Source organism: Rhinolophus hipposideros (assembly GCF_964194185.1).
Source record: "Rhinolophus hipposideros genome assembly, chromosome: 11".
In the NCBI taxonomy this organism is placed as follows: domain Eukaryota; kingdom Metazoa; phylum Chordata; class Mammalia; order Chiroptera; family Rhinolophidae; genus Rhinolophus; species Rhinolophus hipposideros.
In genome coordinates this window covers 30,739,200-30,760,066 of record NC_138057.1, presented here as the reverse complement: position 1 = coordinate 30,760,066, position 20,867 = coordinate 30,739,200, and the positions used below count along the sequence as shown (strand labels likewise).

The 20,867-nt window shown below is 34.4% G+C and overlaps 1 protein-coding gene across 5 annotated transcripts in view; it reads right to left on the bottom strand.

Moving 5' to 3' along the window:
• BRD10 (bromodomain containing 10) overlaps positions 1-20,867 on the bottom strand; it is an 83,957-nt gene that overhangs the window by 36,661 nt on the left and 26,429 nt on the right. For all 5 annotated transcript variants that reach the window (XM_081066760.1, XM_081066761.1, XM_081066762.1 and 2 more), the window contains one exon: positions 7,374-8,791. In XM_081066760.1, the coding sequence (XP_080922886.1) occupies positions 7,374-8,791 (1,418 nt within the window). The remainder of the gene's footprint in view (positions 1-7,373; positions 8,792-20,867) is intronic.

Here is a 20,867-nt window from a genome sequence, read left to right as displayed (position 1 = left end):
AGCATTTAGCATATAGTAAGTTACGAGAAATGATCTTTAAATATAAGAATCCTACTTTTCATCAGAATCCTACTTTTCACCAGTCTGGGGATAGGAAAAGGGAGGCAGGTTTACTATTGAGACCATTTACTATCCATCCAAGACCATTTTATAAAGGAAAACATTGACAGTGATTTTAAACAATTTACAGTTTACCGGAGTTTCACAACATGACCGAGGCACGGCAGTAAGAAAACATTTATTGAGAGCCCACTGTGTATCAGACACTTAGTAAAGTGATTTTATAAATTATCTCATTAATTCTCAAAACAACCCTCCAAGGTAGGCAATTCTCCATTTTAATGTGGGATTACTAAAGACCAAAAAGATTATTTAATTTACTCAAGTGTTACACTGTAAGTAAGCACCACAGACAGGGATTCTAATGCCAAAGTCCAAGCTTTTTCCCTTATGCAATTCTAACTTCTCAAAAATCATGTATTGATTCCTACCATGTGCCAAGCACATGTTACAATATGCTTTGCTATTCCACTTAATCTTTGTAATGACACAGCAAGGTAGGCATCCCCCCATTTTTCACAGAGAAGGAAACTGGCTATACACAGGTACATAGATCGATGGAGGCCTACTTGTCGCTAACGCGCACTGGCGCATGTATCTGTACTAGACCTGTCTCACTTCAAAGCCGTGTTCTTTTTTATGGTAAAATGCTGCATTCTTTCAAACTTTCCGCAGGATGTAATCTGTTCTGACTGATTTCAGAGCATTCCTTTTTATTAAGGTTAGAAAATTTGCATATTCAGTATTACTCAATTATCTTCAGTCTATATACTCATAAAAACAATTTGAATACAAAATTTCCTGTATTCTTCAATAAAAATCATCTCTTCCTTTTTACTGAATATTTACTTTTAAAATGGACCATGGCATAGGATACCACAAAACCACACAGCTTTTATCTGGTATTCTGTTTTTGTTCCAGGGAGACACATACAGGACAAACCACACACTGCCCCCCAGTGGGCTTCCGCCCGCAGCGCTAAGTCACCTGCTCCCATAAAAGAGAATGTAATTCTCAGAGTGAGGATTGTGAAGTCAGAGGTCAGTTTAAAACATACACAGAATTTCAACTTAATTCCTGAGCTTAAAACACACACACGGGCAACAAGTTGAGTGTCACCTTGTACCTGAAATATGGATAAGGAAAACTTAATATGGCCTAGTAATTAATGTTGCAAGTGCAGCCTAATGAAGCTTTTTAGAACTATGCTTAGAATTGCTCTAAAAAAGAAAGCTCAACTTGAGAAAGCAAAATGTAACTAAAAATATACTTCACACTATAACTTAGGCACAAAACTCTACTCTTCTAGAATGTGAAGATATACCTCTTACTAGGAAAAGGAAGCTGATGTTATAAATTATCATCCCCAATCCAACTCCTCTTTCCTCATCTTTCTCTCTCTCCTTCACAGGGCTGCCCTCCCTCCCGGTCTTCACTCCTGGCCTCTTACACTATTCAGAGACTTCCACTTCAATGTCCTCCTCGATTTATTTGGCCTTCCCATGTTTAAGAATTATCCCGACACATTCACTTCCCTCTCAGTGTTTTCGTTTTAGGACTCATAAGTGAATGGATAATAAGACATTAATCATTATTAAAAGTAAAAAACCGAAGGGTATTTATATTATTAAGTACTAAATCTGAGAAGTACCCAGAATGTGAAGCTACTACTGGAGTCTAAACTTGACTTTTATTTACTAAATGCGCATATCTTGAACTAATATTTATAGTCTATAGGAATTTCTGGAATGTTCTATCTCTATTCTAAATAAGCAAGTTGGTCTTAATAGGTGATTTTCCTTCCTCTGAACGAATTTCTCATCATACTGGCCATTTTTTTACCGTACCACATAATTCAATAACTGTTGAATATCTATTTCTTTTTTTCCTCTCTAATTTAGAATACTAAATGAGTTGTCAATTTCTGCTACTTATTGCAACATCTCTCAAAAAATTTTTTTTCTGTCAATGTGATAGAAAAGTCACACAATCACTCTTACCTGGATTTAGAATTTCCTATTTCTGAAGTTATCTTCTACCCCTTCATCTAAACCCTGCCAGTTTCTTTTTATAACTCTTTAATGATGTCCTTCCTAATTACCTTGTTAGATCCTTTCTCCTAATCTTGCCACTTACTAGCTGTGTGACCCTGAACACACTAATAACTTCTCTGTGTTTTTTTTAACCCATAAAATCTATATAATGGAGAATAATAACAGCATCTACCTCATGGAGTTTTTATGAAGGTTAAATGACACAATATGTATAAAAGCATAGAATAGTGCCTGGCACACAGTAAGCACAGTAAGTAAGTAAGGGGGGGTGGGGTGAAGGAGTAGAAGGCACTAAAATAAAAGGACACAGAATACAGTTTATTCTTTCACTCTCATATTATCTTGGGATCTCAAGCTGGTCCTCTAAGTTTTCCTCATAAAGACACACAGTTAGGTTCTATAATGCTACCAACACAGAACTATACAACCTTTTCACAAATATGGGCCTGGATGTAATTAAATATTGTAGACTACATTACTTTCTCAGTCATTCCCTATAAACCAGCTCATTGCTTTTTATACATTTAATAAATCTTATTTCATGCTCATTTCCTTACACTGTGCTCCTGACTGAATTATTTAAAATAGCACCAACTGCCCAGAAAGATAGCACCCCAAAATGGCATATTCTCATCACTCAAACAGCTTCTTAAAACCTCAACTTTTCCTTACGTGTTTTTCCTGCGCTAATTTTTTCAGTGACACTTGGCTTAATTATACCTCCATGCTTTTGCTCACGTTAAGCATTTTTCATCCATCCAATCCCCATTATTCTTCAAATGGGGATTATTGAAAACAATCAAAATGTCCAACAAGGAGGTTGGTTAAATGACTACAAAATACACACAACAGAATCATATACAGTTATTTGAAATGATGCTGCAGAAATCTACTTACTGCACAAAGATGTTCATGGTATATACTATTAGGTGGAAAAAAAGCAGATTGTAAAATGGTATGTATAGATCATATTCAAAAATATAAATGCCTTGAAAAGGATGTGAGAGATACATATCAAGGGGTTAATGCTACTTTTAACTGGGTGAACCGCATTATGTGTGCGCATTTATTTATTCAATAGATTCCTACACAATGTGTCAATCACTGTGCTAAGTGTTTGGGATGGAAAACCAGAAACAATCCTTCTGTCCTCAAGAATGCTATAGAATATTGAGAAACAAAACATAAAAAATAGCTAACCTGTGTATAGTCAAAACCTAGGCTTTTTGGTCATTTGCATGATATCACCATTTTCCAAATGATACCCAGGATGTTCAGTAATTCTATGACACAATTTCATCAGGCTGCAGAGAAACAGATCCAAGCCCATTGTGGGAGAAAAAGAATTTGCTCTGTATTTTTACCTGCCTAAGTCATATATTTCACATTTACTTGGATAGACTTGTACAGGAGGAGTAACATTCCTCCCTCCAAAACAATACACTCAATTTTCATACAATGACTAGATGTTAGGTTGATGCAAAAATAATTGCGGTTTAAAAGATTTAAAAAAAAAAATTGCAAAAATCGCAATTACTTTTGCACCAACCTAGTAATTAACATCAAGAGGTCAAGATCAATGATTCCAAGGTTGGCCATAAATTCAACTTCCAGTGACAAATATAGTTTCCAATTTTAAGTAATAAACACTGCTCTCCATAATAAATACTGTAACAAATGTAGTACCTTATAACTAATGGTCTCAAAGTTTTTAGTCAATGGTTTTTTCAAGATTTATATTAAGTAAACTTTTCACTATTACAGGAAACTCTGCCTTTCTAGAAAACTGACTTAGCCCAAAAATCAATTCTATGATGACTAGATACACGTTTAATATAAGTTTAACCCTATTTTTTGGGTAACTGGTGTATAAATATTTTCTAATCTTTCTACTCTATGTAAGGTAATGCTTGCCTTCTGAAGCGCACTTACATCGACAACTTACTATCCTTTAGAATTTACTGCTATGGAAATTATTAAATTTAATTTCAATCAAGGCTAAGAAAAGAATGTTACGGAACAGAGGGGAGACAATCACCAAAATAAGCTAGACACAAATGCAACTGTTATGACTAAATCTTATAAATAAGTACGGTATTATGAAGAATTATCTGATGCTGTTCAGTACACACAATAAGGAAAATTCTGATGTTTTCCTGTTTCATAATGTTTCCAAGAGTAAAGAACAGGCTAAAAATGAATTCAAAATTCAAAAAGCAGAAAGAAAACTCCAATTCTGAACAATGGATAAAAATGCTTAGAAATTGCAGAGCTGCCTCAAAGTGCACTAAAATTATCAAATCACTTTCAATCAATTTGTCTTTGTGCCTTCTTACTAAATTTGGAGAACTGCACCAAAAAGAAATCCTGTAGTAATCAACATAAAGGGTCCTGATGAACTACATGTAGAATTTAGTTGACCCTAAGTTAAGCTTCATAAATTGGTCATGGATGACACAGCTTATTCCAAAGTATATTCTGTAGAATATTACTACTTGAAGAAAAACCTCTACGTTCAAATAAATTTGAAAAATACTAGGTTAAAGAAAACTCAACAGTTTTCGTCAAGACTTTCTAGAGTCCTTCATGTTCAGGCCCAGAATCACTTATCCACAATTCTAAAGTCCAAAAGATCATGAAAACTAAAGTTTTAAAAAATAATTTACATGGTAGCAAAACCTGACCTGAGCTGTTATGAGCTTTATAGTCCTCACCTCATTTAATCTGACTATTCATACATTTTTCTGTAGAAATTATGTGTTTGATTTACAGGGAATGCACCAAGCTACAGGAGGATGTTACTTAATAAACACTATATACATAATGTCCTTCTAAAATCGAAGATTTCTGAATTCCCAAACGAATCTGTTACAAGAATTTGGTAAAATGTATTGTGGACATGTCCTGATGCACAATGTGAATTTATAAGCGGAGTATTTCCCAAACCTGTGACTATGGAGCTCACTTTTTAAAAGAGTGAGAAAGGAAATACTGGATTAGGGTATGCTCCAAACTGACTACATATAAAAAGCCATAGTATCTCATACCTAATAAAGGAGCTCAGGGCAAAACCTCAGAAAGATGAAGCCTCAGAAAGACGAGTGTACTGAAAATGATGTAAAACAAATGTTTTGTTGTTGTAACATTCTATGTAACACTGTACTAACAGAAAGGAGTTTAGTATCTGATGCACCTGGTGAAGAGAATTGGCCTATCCTTACCCAGCACTATAAGGGAGAGAGAATCCGTCCTTGCCACATGCAAGTATTTCTGCCATTAAAGACTGACTTTCTAAAATTTGCTCTGAAGATAAAAATGAGTCAGTCTATAGGCAAGTGCATTATTTCCTTCTATTTCATGACTGTAAGCCTTCACTCAACTGAACAGGCAGAGAGAGGGTACATAGGTACTTGCTGAATTTGCTTCTGAGTTTTTTCATTCACTTGTCTAGTATTGGATATGAAAATCCCATTAATTTTCTCTGATCTACGTTCTGAACTTCCATTTCAAAAATGTAGCAGCACTTTATTTCCTTACAATATAAATTCCTTGTAATCCAATCCTTAGCAGTTAATATTTTTATTCAGCTACTGGTACAGTCTGTATAGAAGCTAAATCAATACTATTTTATTTTATAAACTACTTTAAGTCATATTTACCTTTTAACACATGAATAGGTTATAAATAATAAAAGGTCTTAAGTAAAAATGGTATTAATAAAACAATATTACACATTTTAGAATTGGAAAACTTTTCAAATTTAAAAACATTTAATATTTTAGAGGTTAACATTTCAAAGAGAACTTGCCAAATCAATCAAACTAAATTTATATAGCCTTGGGCCGGCCGGGTGGCGCAGGCGGTTGGAGCTCTGTGCTCCTAACTCCGAAGGCTGCCGGTTCGATTCCCACATGGGCCAGTGGGCTCTCAACAACCAAAAAAAAAAAAATAAATAAAAATAAAAAAAAAAAAGAAAAGAAAAAAAAATGTTTAAAAAAAAAAAAAAAAAATTTATATAGCCTAATGAATGGCTTGTAAAATTTAAAAGGCTCACTTCTGAAAGTTTCTTTAAAAACTTGTAGCTTTTCATTGTTTGGATCAATGTGGACCACTATGCAATTTTCAGTTCAACAAATTAAGCCTGTTCTTGACAGAAAATTTTATACTTCTTTATCAATGGTACATTACATATACATTTAAAAATACATTCAATTGTATTTAATGATATAATAACTAAGATATAATAGCAACTATATCAGCTAAACAAAATTCACTCCCTCATTTGCCAACTCATTACCAAATTATTGTCAAATCTTAATCATCTTTGTTACTATTGAGGGAAGAAATAAAAACTGAAATCTGCAAATGATGATAAACCACAACTCATTTTTAATAAGCAATTCAAGTTTTTCCCAATCAGGCAACTTTTATTAGGGTTAATAAATAAAGTTAATCATCAGTTTTTTATCTCACCTATCCTCTCAATAAATGAAACATTTAAAGTGATTAAAAGGCAAAGAATAGGAAAAGCAAAGCACCTGAGTAATTAAAAACCAGAGTGACCAACCACTGAACACTTTACTTACAGGATTTTTTGTTTTTATTGTTTAAGCAGGCTTGTGACAAATATATTGGATATGTAAATGTGGTATAAGACAAGCTTACAAATCCTTTAAAAAAATGATTCATGTCTTATTTGTTATAATTCTTTCCTTAGATTTCACAACATTTTCTGGATAAGAAAATATATACTGAAAACAGAGTGCTGGAAAATATATGTGAGAAAAAAACTGAGACCCAGAAAGATAATCTGACTTGCCTTGGTTTAAGAAGCTAGTTGCTACGAACTTTAGTCCTTGGAATGCTTTCTCCTGATAGTGTTTTTTCATTGCATTGTACTGCCCTTACCCAGGGTAAAAACCAAAAAAGACAAAAAACAAAAACAAAAAAAAAAACCCACTTCTCATCAGTGATGGAAAGCATCATTTATGGAGAAACTGGTCCAAAGAAATGTAAAAACATAACGTCCAAAGACTTGCAACCGAGAATTAAATTCAAATGTACTGCACCAGTATTTTTTTGTTGGTAATAAAAAACCTCTTCTGCTCTGGGTTATAATCACGGGGAATATAAAACTTGAGCCTTAAACACACACACACACACATACTTCATTCTGTACATCAGAGCCTTTCATGATGCTTAATTGAAAGAACTGAAGTATGCTTAAACGTAATTTTCACCCATTTGTGTTGGCTTACCAGATTTGTGCTTCTTGTGTTTTGCTTTCTTTTTGATGATCAATAACTTATTCTGTATCTCAGGTTTGTAAGACTTGAATGCAAGAGAATGAAGACCTTCGCGCTTTCTCTGTAAGTTTTCATTCAAAACATCTTTCAATTTCTTTTTTTTCTTTTTCTTCTTTTTTGCTCTCATTTTAGTTAGTTTGAGTTTCTTGTGGCTCTGCAGTGACTGCTCTAATAGAATATCCCTCACAACTTTGTGGCAGTTAATTTCTGGATGATCACTGTGACTTCCATTTACATGTATTTGGCAAGATTTTAGAGCATTTTCTTTGAATGGACTGGGTTCAGGTTTTACTCTGGAAGCTTCACCGTATCTTTCCTGATTTTCTATAAACCGTATTTCCCCTGGACTGAGAGGCTCTCCAAAGTCAGTAACTTCTCCTGGACTCCCTGGTTTCTCTGAATTTTCTTTACAACAATCAGTTTTTTTTATTTCGCAGGGCCTGCGAACTCTAATTTCACAATTGGATTTCACTTCCATTTCAACAGAGATGTCATGATTATCCAAGTTCATTTTATCAGGGTAGCAAGTCGGATCAAAATTAATTTCTTGCTCTTTCTTGAAGGGAGAGGGCAGGCTTTCTCTACCACACTTATGTTCTCCATTACTTGTACTAAAATAGTCACACTTGAATTTCTCCAGTTTAATCCGAGGTACTCTTTGTATTTTAATGGGTGGAATTGGAAATTCTGGGGCCTGAAAAGGTCTCTGCTTGTAAATCCGTACATCTGCACCACAGAACTGTGGAAAATGTACGTAAGCATTCTCCAAATAATCGTAACCAAGGATAACTTCCCTGCATTCATGAATAGGCTGTCCAAGTACAGCATCTTGAACTTCTTTTTGTGTTTCATACACAAAGTCACAAAGACCCTTAAGTAGCCACACTTTCTGGTGGAAAGGTAGTTCGTGAAAAGGTTTTTCTTCCAATGGATTAACTCCTCCAAGAACTTTAAAAAACTGAGGACACAACCCAAGTTTTTCAGCACAGTTATTGGGATTTTCAGTCTGTCCTACAGCAGTGTACCACTGCTGTACTTTCTGTCTCAGTGCTGCTTCCCAGGTCCTATAAGGCAAAGTAGGTCTTCGATGTAAGGTAGGTCTGCGATGAGGAGGACTTAATAGAGAAGTCATTATTTTAGATAGAAAAGCATTACACTGAGGCATCAGAAGACAACGTTCCAATTCGTAAAAGACTATTTCTGGCAAATTTAGAATTTGCTGAGCTAAACAAAGGAAATGCCCGATAGCTGGAATTTCCCACATGGTCTCCATACAAGTCGGAGCTGCTTGAGCTAGAAGTTTTCTTTCCCATTCTTCAACTTCCTTTTGACTAGCTTCTTCTGCTTCTTTTCTTTCCTGCTCCCGAAGTCTAAAGAAAATTTAACAAAATACACTATTATTGCTTAGAGTACAGAATGTCATAAAATACTAAATTTTAAGTATGTCATAGTATTTATCTTCTGTCAACAAGGCAATTGGCTGTTCCAGTTTTCAGTATCAGTACAAAATGTCCCAGTAGATGTACCATTATTTTTTTCAGATGAAAATACACACATTTAACTTGACCATGGGTTTTGATAGATTATCACTGACAATACTGCCACTTAAAGTAAATTCTTCAACTTATAATGTGCATCAACTTCAAAATAAATGAAAAAAATTTCAAAGCCTGTTTAATAAACAAAAGCACACTTTAGTGCTTTGTAAAAGTAATGTGACCTCATATAGGAGTTGTAAAGATGCTTACATTCTTTGATCCCATAATTCCATTCCTAGAAAATTAAACTAAGAAAATAATTCAACAGAGGCAAAAAGTTATGTATCTGTCAGTGTTAACTGGAGTTTTGTCATATAACAAAAACAAAACTATAAAGAAGTTGTGGACCGGCCCGGTGGCTCAGGAGGTTGGAGCTCCACGCTCCTAACTCCGAAGGCTACCAGTTCAATTCCCACATGGGCCAGTGGGCTCTCAACCACAAGGCTGCCAGTTCAATTCCTCGAGTGCAACAAGGGATGGTGGGCAGCGCCCCCTGCAACTAAGATTGAACATGGCACCTTGAGCTGAGCTGCCACTGAGCTCCCGGATGGCTCAGATGGCTCAGTTGGTTGGAGTGCGTCCTCTCCACAAGGTTGCCAGTTCGACTCACAAGGTTGCCAGTTCGACTCTCGCAAGGGATGGTGGGCTGTGCCCCCTGCAACTACCAATGGCAACTGGACCAGGAGCTGAGCTGCACACAACTAAGACTGAAAGGACAACTTGAAGCTGAACGGCACCGTCCACAACTAAGACTGAAAGGACAACAACTTGACTTGGAAAAAAAGGCTTGGAAGTACACACTGTTCCCCAATAAAGTCCTGTTTCCCACCCCCAATAAAATCTTTAGAAAAAAAAGGAAGTTGTATTCCACAACTAGCAAATAAGCTGGCTATATTATGCAGCCTTAAAAATTGAAATTACAAATATCATATATGAACACAAAAATATCAGAACACAACATAGTACTTAACAAATAATAGCAATAATGAAAATATGCATACCTTGAACAAGGACATGATAGTATTTCAAAAATAAATTGCTAGGTTGATGGGATTATGGGTATTTTGTCCCCCGTAAAAATTTCTTTACTGACACTGCAACAAAATCTTCTTAACTAAAACAATTTAAATTAGATGAAAAGAAAGACACAAATCTTTGTGATGTTGTATTAGGCAATGTGTTCTTAGATATGACACCAAAAGCACAGGCAATAAAAGAAAAAAAGAGAAAATTTTTTAAATCATATATAAGAAACTTCTATGTAGAAAATATAAGGAACGCTACAACTAAATAATAAAAGGACAAATAACCTCATTAAAAAATGGGCAAATGGTCTGAATAGACATTTCTCTGAAGATATACAAATGAACAATAAGCACATGAAGAGATGCTCAATATTGTTACGCAGTAGAGAAAGGTAAATCAAACCCACAGTAAGATACCAATTCATACCCATTAAGCTAACTAAGAGAGAGAACCACAAGTATTGGTAAAAAGGTAGAGAAATTGGAAACTTCATACACTGGAAAGGATACAGCTGCTTTAGAAAACAGTCTAGCAGTTACTTAGAAGGTTAAACAGCATTATCATGTGAGCCAGCAATGCTACTCCTAGGTATATACCCCAAAGAAATAAAAATTTATGTCCACACAAAACAACTGTACGTGAATGTTCATAGCTGTATTATTCATAACAGCCAAAGAATGGAAACACCCCAAATGTCTATCAACTCCTGAATGGATAAATAAAATGTGGCATATCCATATAACAGAATATTATTTGACAATAAAACAAATGACGAGCTGATACATGCTACAATATGGATTAACCTTAAAAACATGATACTAAGTAAAAGAAGCCATCCACAAACGACCACATATTTTATAATTCATTTCCATTGATATAAAATGTCCAGAATCTATAGAGAAGGGAAGTAGGTTAGTGCTTTCCTAGAATTGGGGAGGTCGGGGAAAATGGGGAGTCCCAGTTAACAATCTTGCTTTTTGGGGTGATGCAATGTTCTAAATTTGATTGCCGTGATGATTGCACAACTCTGAATATACTAACAACAACTGAAACTACACTGTAAGTAGATGAACTGTATGGTGTACGAATTTTAGTTCAATAAAGTTGTATAAAAAAGAAAATAAAAGTTTTGGATGAGAAATTAGAATAACAACAAAGGAGGGAAAAATGTAATAATTTATCTTACTTTTGATTTTTCAAGAGTGAGAACACTTCCTCTAGAAAAAAATGTATGAAAACATTGAAATGTGACTAATTCTTGGGCTCTAAATGAAACCTGAAGTATGTCTGACGTTGCTATTTTTCTGTACTATCATATTGCACTTGTTAAAACAAATACACAGTAAGAACATTATTTTAGCAGTATTAGGATTTTTTTAAAGCCTACTTTTACATTTTTAGCTGACAGGTCACACTCTCAACTATTTTGCTATTACAGATATAACAAAATTATCTGATCAAGTAATGTTAGTTCATTAAAAAAATTAATGAACTGTCATTTGTGATATTAACCATATTTAAACATCCAAATAATGCTAGATATTCTTAATAAAATTCATTGTTTCTAAAATGTGCTTACAGTTTTCAAAAGTTTTAATTTTTTACTGAATGGGTGAGGGTGGTGGGCTGACAGAATCTGGCTTCCCCAACACAAAGCTGGGACTCCAAAAGCCCACATAATAAGAAGTGTGTACTAGAAACAACACTTCCTTTCCCCGTACCCTACTAGGGGACTGCAAGGAAAATTATCTTCACAACAGGAGTGGTGAATGGAAAAAAATATAAAATCAGTCCTAACATTTTATAACTACAAACTGACTCTCATGTGGATTTTACTTCCTCCAGTCACATTTCCAGGGTGCTCAGAAAAACATCACTAAGAAATGTGTTTAATGTGATCTCATGCCCAAACTGCTGTCAGGTATTCGAACAGAAAAAAAAAATCAAATCTATAAAGGAAAGAAACTTATACTTAGATCTTCAGAAACTCCCACTGATACAGTGGCAAGAAACAAGTTCATAGTCAAAGATAACAAAATATAAAAGGAAATAAGGTACTATGAGGTGCAGGAAAAAAACATGCCCCCCAAAAAAACTACAGATTCAGAAATTACAGGATATGGACGATACAATACTTAGTGAAAAGAAATTGAAAACATGGGTAAAGTCAATGAGACTATAAAAAAAATTTTTTTAAAAGACAGAGCAGTAGTTTTCTATTGTTTTCTTTTTAAAGTGTGTTTTTCCAGGACCCATCAGCTCCAAGTCAAATAGTTGTTTCAATCTACTGTGTTTCCCCAAAAAAAAGACCTAGCCGGACCATCAGCTCCAATACGTCTTTTGGAGCAGAAATAAATATAAGACCAGGTATTATATTACATTAAATTACATTATATTATATTATACGCGGTCTTATATTATATTAAAATAAGACCAGGTCTTATATTAATTTTTGCTTCAAAAGACGCATTGGAGCTGATGGTCCGGCTAGGTCTTATTTTCAGAGAAACACGGTACTGGGTGAAAAATACTAACAGAAGCTGTGCCTAATGTTATTTTGGTCATGTATAACTTAGTAGGAATATTTCTAACGAGCTTTACAAAAAAAGATTATGTTTTAAAGTATCTTAATATTAATGTTACTACTTTTATAAACTTTTATTGAATGATTACCATGTGTGAGGATGCAAAACGGTGAAGCTCTTTAAGAGAAACATATATAGGAGCTTTAATCCAAAATAATCCATTAACTCAGGAACCAATACAATGTATGCAAATTAGTAGCATGAAAAATGAAAGACATTTATTTATATTTTCTAGAGTGAATAATATATGATATTGTATTTTAGGAAAACCAACCATGCATATTAAGTGTTCAGTTAAGCTTCTTACTTAGAATTCTTACTTAGAATTTCTTCTGGTTAGTCAAAGCAGAAAAGGAATTTATTTAAAGATTAATAGGGAGCTTACATAAACTCTGTTAAGGATCAGAGAGCCAAATTTAGAAGAGAGGAAGATTTGAATCCCAATCGAACTTTGGGAGACTCTCCAGGAAAAGCTAGACTGCTACCACTACTTGGCACCTCTGATACTAGGAACCTAGAAAAACCACAAGCTCCCACCACCACTTGTGTCAAAACATACACTCCCCTGCCCAAGACTGCCATCTCATGTAGCTCCCAAGCAATTCCAAATGTAAAGAACATGACTGGCCACATGCCTCTACTTTAGCTGTGTGAGGGTATAAGGATATAAATTTTCTGGCTTCTACTTTGGCAAGTAAAACTTATAATATGAGAAATTACCAAAATGTATGGAAGATGTTCAAAAATGCTGGGTGGTTACAAACGATGAATGTGTACTTAACATTAAGTCACTTTGTCACTTAAAGTTACGGAGAATTTGAAAATAAATCACTTAATCATAGTTTCATTTCACAAAAGTGTAGAAAACATTTTTGCTTTAACTCCAGTCATTTCCAAATCAATAAAATACCAATAACTTTATACAAATATATGAAACAAGAGTATAGAAAACATATACACTATTTCTGGTATCCAGTTGGCAAAAAAGAATGGTGAACAGATCCAATATTTTGTGTTTGTGTGTACACACACGTACAAATACACACACATCTTTTTTTTTTTTTTTTTTTTAGGAGGGCACAGCTAACTGTGGCCCATGCGGGGATCGAACTGGCAACCTTGGTGTTACTAGCACCATGCTTTAACCAACTGAGCTAACTTGCTACCCCGAGATCCAATATTTTTGTTCAGAGCTGGTGCTCTAACCAACTGAGCCATCTGGCCGCCCCGAGATCCAATATTTTTAATGCAGCTAAAGTAGACTTTACTGATTAAAACTGCTAATAATGTCATAGTCCAGATTAACAGAATTTATTTGATGAGAGCTAACATTCAATTTTAACCAATTTTATTGTTTAAATGATCTAAAATGTATTATATACTTTCCTGCTTATTAAACAAGGTATATAAAATATAATTTTTCCTTAATGGGTCAAGGTTACCATTATAAACAGAACGCAGTACTCATAAGTACTTAAAGACTGTTTCAGCAACTATAAATTAACCAACCCTTTCATTTAGTTTCCCCAGAACTTGGACTTGTAAGTTGCTGTCTCCTAATCAACAGTGCCTCTGCATACCAATCGGCTTCAAACTCACTTGCTGTCCTATCAGTATTTACCTGAAGATGGCCAGACTATGAAGCCATACTCAATATTTATTCTTCTTTGTTCAGCATGCATCATCTGTCATCTCCTTTGCATTGGTTTCCAATGCTGTCCAAATAAAGATAAGTAATAGAGGAATGCCAGGATTTTGGATTTTTACCATGTGATATAAGAAACCGTTATTTTTTATGGCATATACTGTACAACAAGGGAAACTACTGTATAAAAGTTAAAATATGGAGTGGGGACACCTCTCCTTTAACTGGAACTGAGCACAAATCAGAGACCTAACTGTTGGACTTAACAGATTTTAAAAAATTTTTACTTTTAACATATATTAGAATTGTTCAGCTTTCAGTCAATGTGGATTTCTGATGTAAAAGTTGTCTTAAAATACTTGAGTTGGAAACTTTATCTTCTTACCTCTGGTGTCAAAGGTTTTAATGAAAAAAAAAAAAGCCTATGCCCAGGACTAAGGCAAAACTACAGTAATCAACTTCATGATCTTTGCACTCCTCCCTGTCTTCCAATATGACCTTTCCTTATGATGATTTCAAAGTCCCTTTCTAGATCTAATTTTATACTATCAATAATCTCTACTAGCTTCTGACTAACTCTTGACAGAGTATTATGTTGATAGAACTGCAGGTATCATGATATGGGACGGTAATTGTAAAGAGGAAGGGAGTCTTTGTTTAGCAGTCCCATGTATCATACCACATGTTACTGCTTAAATGCCACATTTTCCTTCTGAGGACTCAAAAGAAATCTTGGGATAGGCTTAAAAGACATTTAAAACACTCTGCCTGTTGCACATTACAAATTTTAATACTTCTTATAATTTTCAATTATAAAAGAAAAGCACGCTTACTTTAGAAAATTTAGAAAACATTAAAAATTCCACCAATCTTGATGTATTCTACCGGTGTTCTTATGTGTACTCTAAATTTGTGTGCACATAAAGTTAATCTTTTATGTGGCACTCAAGGGAGGAAAAGCAAGCCACTATATGTAGGATAAAAAAAATGAGGGAAAGAAAGATAATGAGATTAGAGGTAAGATGAGGCCAAAAAATGAAAGCAGGGTCTTATAAATTATACTTTTAAAAGTCTTATAAAAGTATACTACTTTTGTGTGTGCAGCTGACTCATGAACAACACAGGTCTGAACTGCATGGGTCCACTAACATGAAAATTTTTTTTCAATAAACATATTGGAAAAATTTTTGGAGATTTTCTTACTACTGTGAAGCTTGTACTGATTGCATGAGGCTACCATAAAGCAATCATATTGCTGTTTCTTCATTATTAATGCATAAATCATTATACCTGTAAACAAATATGAATTTCTTTTTCACATTATCTTTTCATTTTTGATGTCTAATGTTAGCAATATACAGCGTTTTTTATATAAGACAATATTCATATAGGTACTGACTGACAATTCACCTTATAAATAAACAGATGATATAATAGACAGTATTAGTACATTACAGTAAATGTGTTTCCTCTTATGATTTTCTTTTCTCTAGCTCACTTTACTATAAGAATACAGTATATAATGTATATAACACAAAAAATATGTGTTAACCAACGGTTTATGTTATTGCAAAGGCTTGTGGTCAACAGTAGGCTATTAGTAGTTAAGTTTTGGGGGAGTCAAAAGTTTTATGTGGATTTTCAACTGTGCGGAGGGTCAGCACTCCTAACCCCTGTTGTTCAAGGGTCAACTGTACTTGCTTTGTTTTGGGTATATGGTAGGTAATGGAATAGGTAAGTGGCATGATCAAATTTACATCTGGAAAAGTTCATTCTAGCTTTAATGTGAAAAAAAAAACTGGAATGAGGCGAGCATGGACATTTAAACCAATTAAGAGAACAGTAGTCTACATGAGAGATGAAGGAACTGAATGGAGACAGAAAAGATAAAAGGAAGTGAAGTGGGCAGACTCAGGAGAGATTTAGGAAATAAAATTGTCAAGATTTGGAGATGGATTTGATTTATATGTGAGAAAAAGTAAGGTGTCATAGATGAATCTCTAAATAACTAAGTAAGGTTCCTAAATTGCATAATCCAACAGACAATGGAGCCACTCACCAATATAGGTAACATTATAGTAGGATCAAGTATTAAGAGAAAAGATCATCCTTTCATAGTAAATTTTAGATGTAATCAATTTGAAGAAGGTATCTATACCAAATCTTTTGTTTGCCTCCAGATCTACGCTCTGCCCTTCACTGTATATTTTATCTGTATCAACAAGCAACCTTACTCACTAGTTTCTCTTAGCTTCAGTCAAGGAGCGCTGGCAGGTGATCAGAGAAATTAGGGGAAAGTATTTATTCCACTGGCTCCCTCTCTGTGAGGCTGAATTGGGCTGTGTCCTTCAAAAGAAGGTATCATCTCAGTACAGTCTCTTCTTTATAACTTTCTCCTGGGTACCAGTAGCTACTCCCTCTAACTCTCCCTGGTTATCAGCCTTATCTGTTAATGTCTCGCTGTATGTATCCCAACCCCTTTGGAAGTAAACCCTCTTTGGAATATCCTACTTTGAATGCACCACATATTTCCTGACAGATAAAGAGACACTGACAGATAACACAAACAGAGAACAAGTAAGCAATTAGATCTGAAACTTAGAGAAGTCTGGGCAAAAGACGTGGATCTATAAGTCTTCTGCATATAGGTGGTATGGGCATGGATGAAATCACTCATGAAAAAAAGTATAACATGAGAAAAGAAGAGGCTCTTGGACAAAAATCTGAGATGTGGGTAGTTAAGAACCAGATAAAACTAAAATATTGGACAATGATGACATTTAAGATTCAGAAAGAGTGACTGGAGTTAAAGTCTGGTAATCTATGTGTTGTTGGGAAGGAGATACATTAAGTTTATTCTTTAAGTTAAGGATACATAAGACATTTTAATGGTATAATTTATTACTTTATATAGAACCAATATGATGGTAACTACTTTATCAACATAACCTCAACTTTATCAATATAACAACTTTAAGATCACATTATTGTGATCAACATTCCCTAAAACATTAAAGAACTTGTAATGACCATAAGATTCAAAGCAGACTGAATATACACACACACAGATACAAACGAAGTTGGACAACTAAGTTCACGAACTCATCCTAGAAAAAGTGTTACATATCTCATTGCTGAATATCACTATGCTCACCGTCGAAGTACTCCCCTTGGGAAGCTATGCACCAATGCCAGTGCCTAGTCCACCCTTCAAAGCAATTTTGGAACTCTTTTTCTGGAATGGCCATCAGAGCTGTCGTTGTATTACCCTCAATGTCCTGAATGTCATCCAAATGTCTTCCTTTCAATATTTCCTTTATCTTTGGGTAAAGAAACGAGTCATTGGGGGCCAGATCAGGTGAATAGGGAGGGTTCCAATACAGTTATTTGTTTACTGGCTAAAACTCCCTCACAGACAGTGCCTTGTGAGCTGGTGCATTGTCGTGATGCAAGAGCCATGAATTGTTGGCGAAAGTTCAGGTCGTCTAACTTTTTCACACAGCCTTTTCCAGCACTTCCAAATAATAACTTGGTTAACTGTCCAGGTAGTAAAATTCATAATGAATAATCCCTCTGATACCAAAAAGGCTTAGCAATATTGTTGCAACAAGTTCGGGAACTTAATTATTGCACCTCCTATTACAGAAATGTACATTTGAAACCTATGTAATTTTACTAACCATTGTCACCCCAATAAATATATACATGAAACCAATTTTTTTAAACACTGAATATCAAACAGTCAGAACTGTGATCCCCCAAAAAGTGAAAAAAGGTGATCCCTATAATCACTTGGCTTTCTGACGAAAGGCAATTTCCACACTACAGCAGGGAAGGAAACAGCAGGGAAGGAAAACCCCAACAGTCCAGTGGAGTTGAGTTGAGGAGATGGAAATATGCACTGGGGCAGGATGAGGCACCTAGAAGTTGTAAGACAATTCCAAAAAGAAGGAAGCTGTGCAGGAAAAAGCTTCAGAAATCTATAGACGAGTCCCCTTGAGACTTATGAATAATAGCTCATGAGTGCGTAGAGTAAAACTTGACAAAGTTTGACAAGAACAGCCAGGAAATTGTAAACTCAGAGAGCTTACACACAATGGGGAGACCAGATGAGGTGGACAGTCCTCAGTCATCACCTGGGGGAATTCAGTGGAGACCCCCACGAGGTCATACCTCATTAGTAGGGTTGAACTGGAGTAAAGGCTATTCTAGATCTACCCTAGAACAGTTTAAACCTGGACTTGAAGGGATCATCAAATTGATCCACAGGGAACTTAACTCCCTGCAAGAACAAAACCCAATCCCCTTTACTCAACAAGGTAACATTCACATGTCCAGTTCGCAATTAAGAAAACAAAAACACCAACTGTTCCAAGAAGCAGAAAAATGTAACGTATAACCAGGAAAAATATCATTCAATTCAAAGACCTAGAAAAGACTAAGACCTAGCAGATAAAGGACATTAAAACATGAGCATAATGATGAGAAAAGCAAATATTAAAAAAAGAGCTAAATGTAACTTATAGAGTTGAAAAAACACAGTATCTGAAATAAAAAGATCCCTGGGTTAGACACTGCAGAAGAGAAGAAGAGTAAGCTTGAAAACTGACCACAGACAGGAAGACTGAAAGCCTATAGCATAGATCAGAGAAGCAAAATGAACCCCGAGCAAGATAATCAACACACACATACATAAACTCAATCCCAAGCCAAAGGCACATTACAATCAAATTGCTGAAAATCAGTAAGATAAAACCTTAAAAGCAATCAGAGAAATAAGATAAATTATGACTAGAGGAACAAAGATAAAGAGAACAGAAGACTTCCCTTCAAAAACTACATACGGTAAAATACGTCATGCTTAAAATGCTGATAGGAAAAAAGAAAAACCAAAAAAATAAACAATGATTTTAGGTTGTATAAACCGAAAATCAAAATCATTCTCCTTCAAAACATAAGGCAAAACAAAATCTTTTTCAGACTAAAAAATAAAAGCTCAGAATTCATCACTGGCAGACCTACATAAGAAATGCTACAAGAAGTTCTTTAGTCAGTAGAAAAATGACACCAGATAGCATTATGGATTAATACAAAGGAAGGCAGAAAATATTGGGAAGGGTAAAGGTATGGCTAAATATAAAATACTTTTTCTCCTCGATCTTAAATTTCTTCAAGAGGTAACTTTAAAACATACACAATAACAGTGTATCGGGGTTTATAATACAAGTAGAAGTAAAATGTATGACAACAGCGAAAAAGATGGGAAAGGTAAATAGAAGCATACCATAAAGTGGTACAATATTTGAAGTTAACTGTTATTAAGTTAAGCACATTTTGTAAACCCTAGAGAAGCCGCTAAAAAAAAAATTCAAATAATGATGTATAGCTAATAAGCCAATAGTGAAAATAAAATGCAATATTAAAAATGTTACAAATATTATCAGGGATAAAAAGGGACATTCATAACAATAAGAAGTCAATCCATCAAAAGAAAAATCACAAAAAAAACCCTAAGAATCATAAATATGTATGTATCCAGTATCAGTTTCAAACTACCTGAAGCAAAATCTTTCAAACTTAAGAGTAGAAATAGGCAAAAGTTTTTTGATTTTCACTACACTAAAATCAATTGTATTTCTATATATTAACAACAAAAAATTAAAAACTGATTTTTAAAAGTAATTTACAATTGCATTGAAAACATAAAATATGTAGGGATAAAGTAAACTAATATGTGGAAAATGCGCACATTGAAAACGATAAAACACTGCTGAGAGATATAAATAATTATCTTGAAATTAACTGATAACTTCCACTCAATCTCAATCAAAACTCCCTCAAGCTTTTGGTGTTTTTTTTGGATGAATAAGTATGATTCTGAAGTCACACAGAAATACAAAAATCCTACTATAGCCCAACAATCTTGGGGGAAAAAACAACAAAAAGCAAAATACAATGTTGGAAGATTCATATTATCAAATTTCAAGGCTTTCTATAAGGCTATAGTAATCAAGTCAATATAGTATTAGCATAAAGACTCACGTATAGATAAATGAAACAGAAGTCCAGACATACTCACAAATATATGTTCAACTGATTTTCAACAAAGATGCAAAAGTAATACAGTGATGAAAGAAGAGTTTTTTTCAACAAATGATACTGGAACAACTGGCTATCCATACAGAAGAAAAATAAACTTTTATCCTTACTTCAAACCACATGGAAAAACTAATTTCAAATGGATTATAGGCCTAACCATAAAAAAATAAAACTTAGAAATTTCTGGGGAAATAAAAAGGAAAAAATCTTCATAACCTTGAGTAAGCTAAGATTTCTTAGATCACAGAAAGCCCAAAACATTAAAAAAAAAAAAAAAAAAATCAAACTCAAAGCTAATATTTTTTCTTCCTCAAAAAACACTGAAAATGAAAAGGCAGGCCTTGGACTGGAAGAAAACATCTGCAATGAATATACCTATATAACAAAGAACTTCCATCCAGAGTATACAAAAGAATTGTTACATGTTTCCCCGAAAATAAGGCCTAGCTGGCCAATCAGCTCTAATGAGTCTTTTGGAGCAAAAATTAATATAAGACCTGGTCTGGTCTTATTTTACTATAGTATAAGATTGGGTCTAATATAATCTATAATT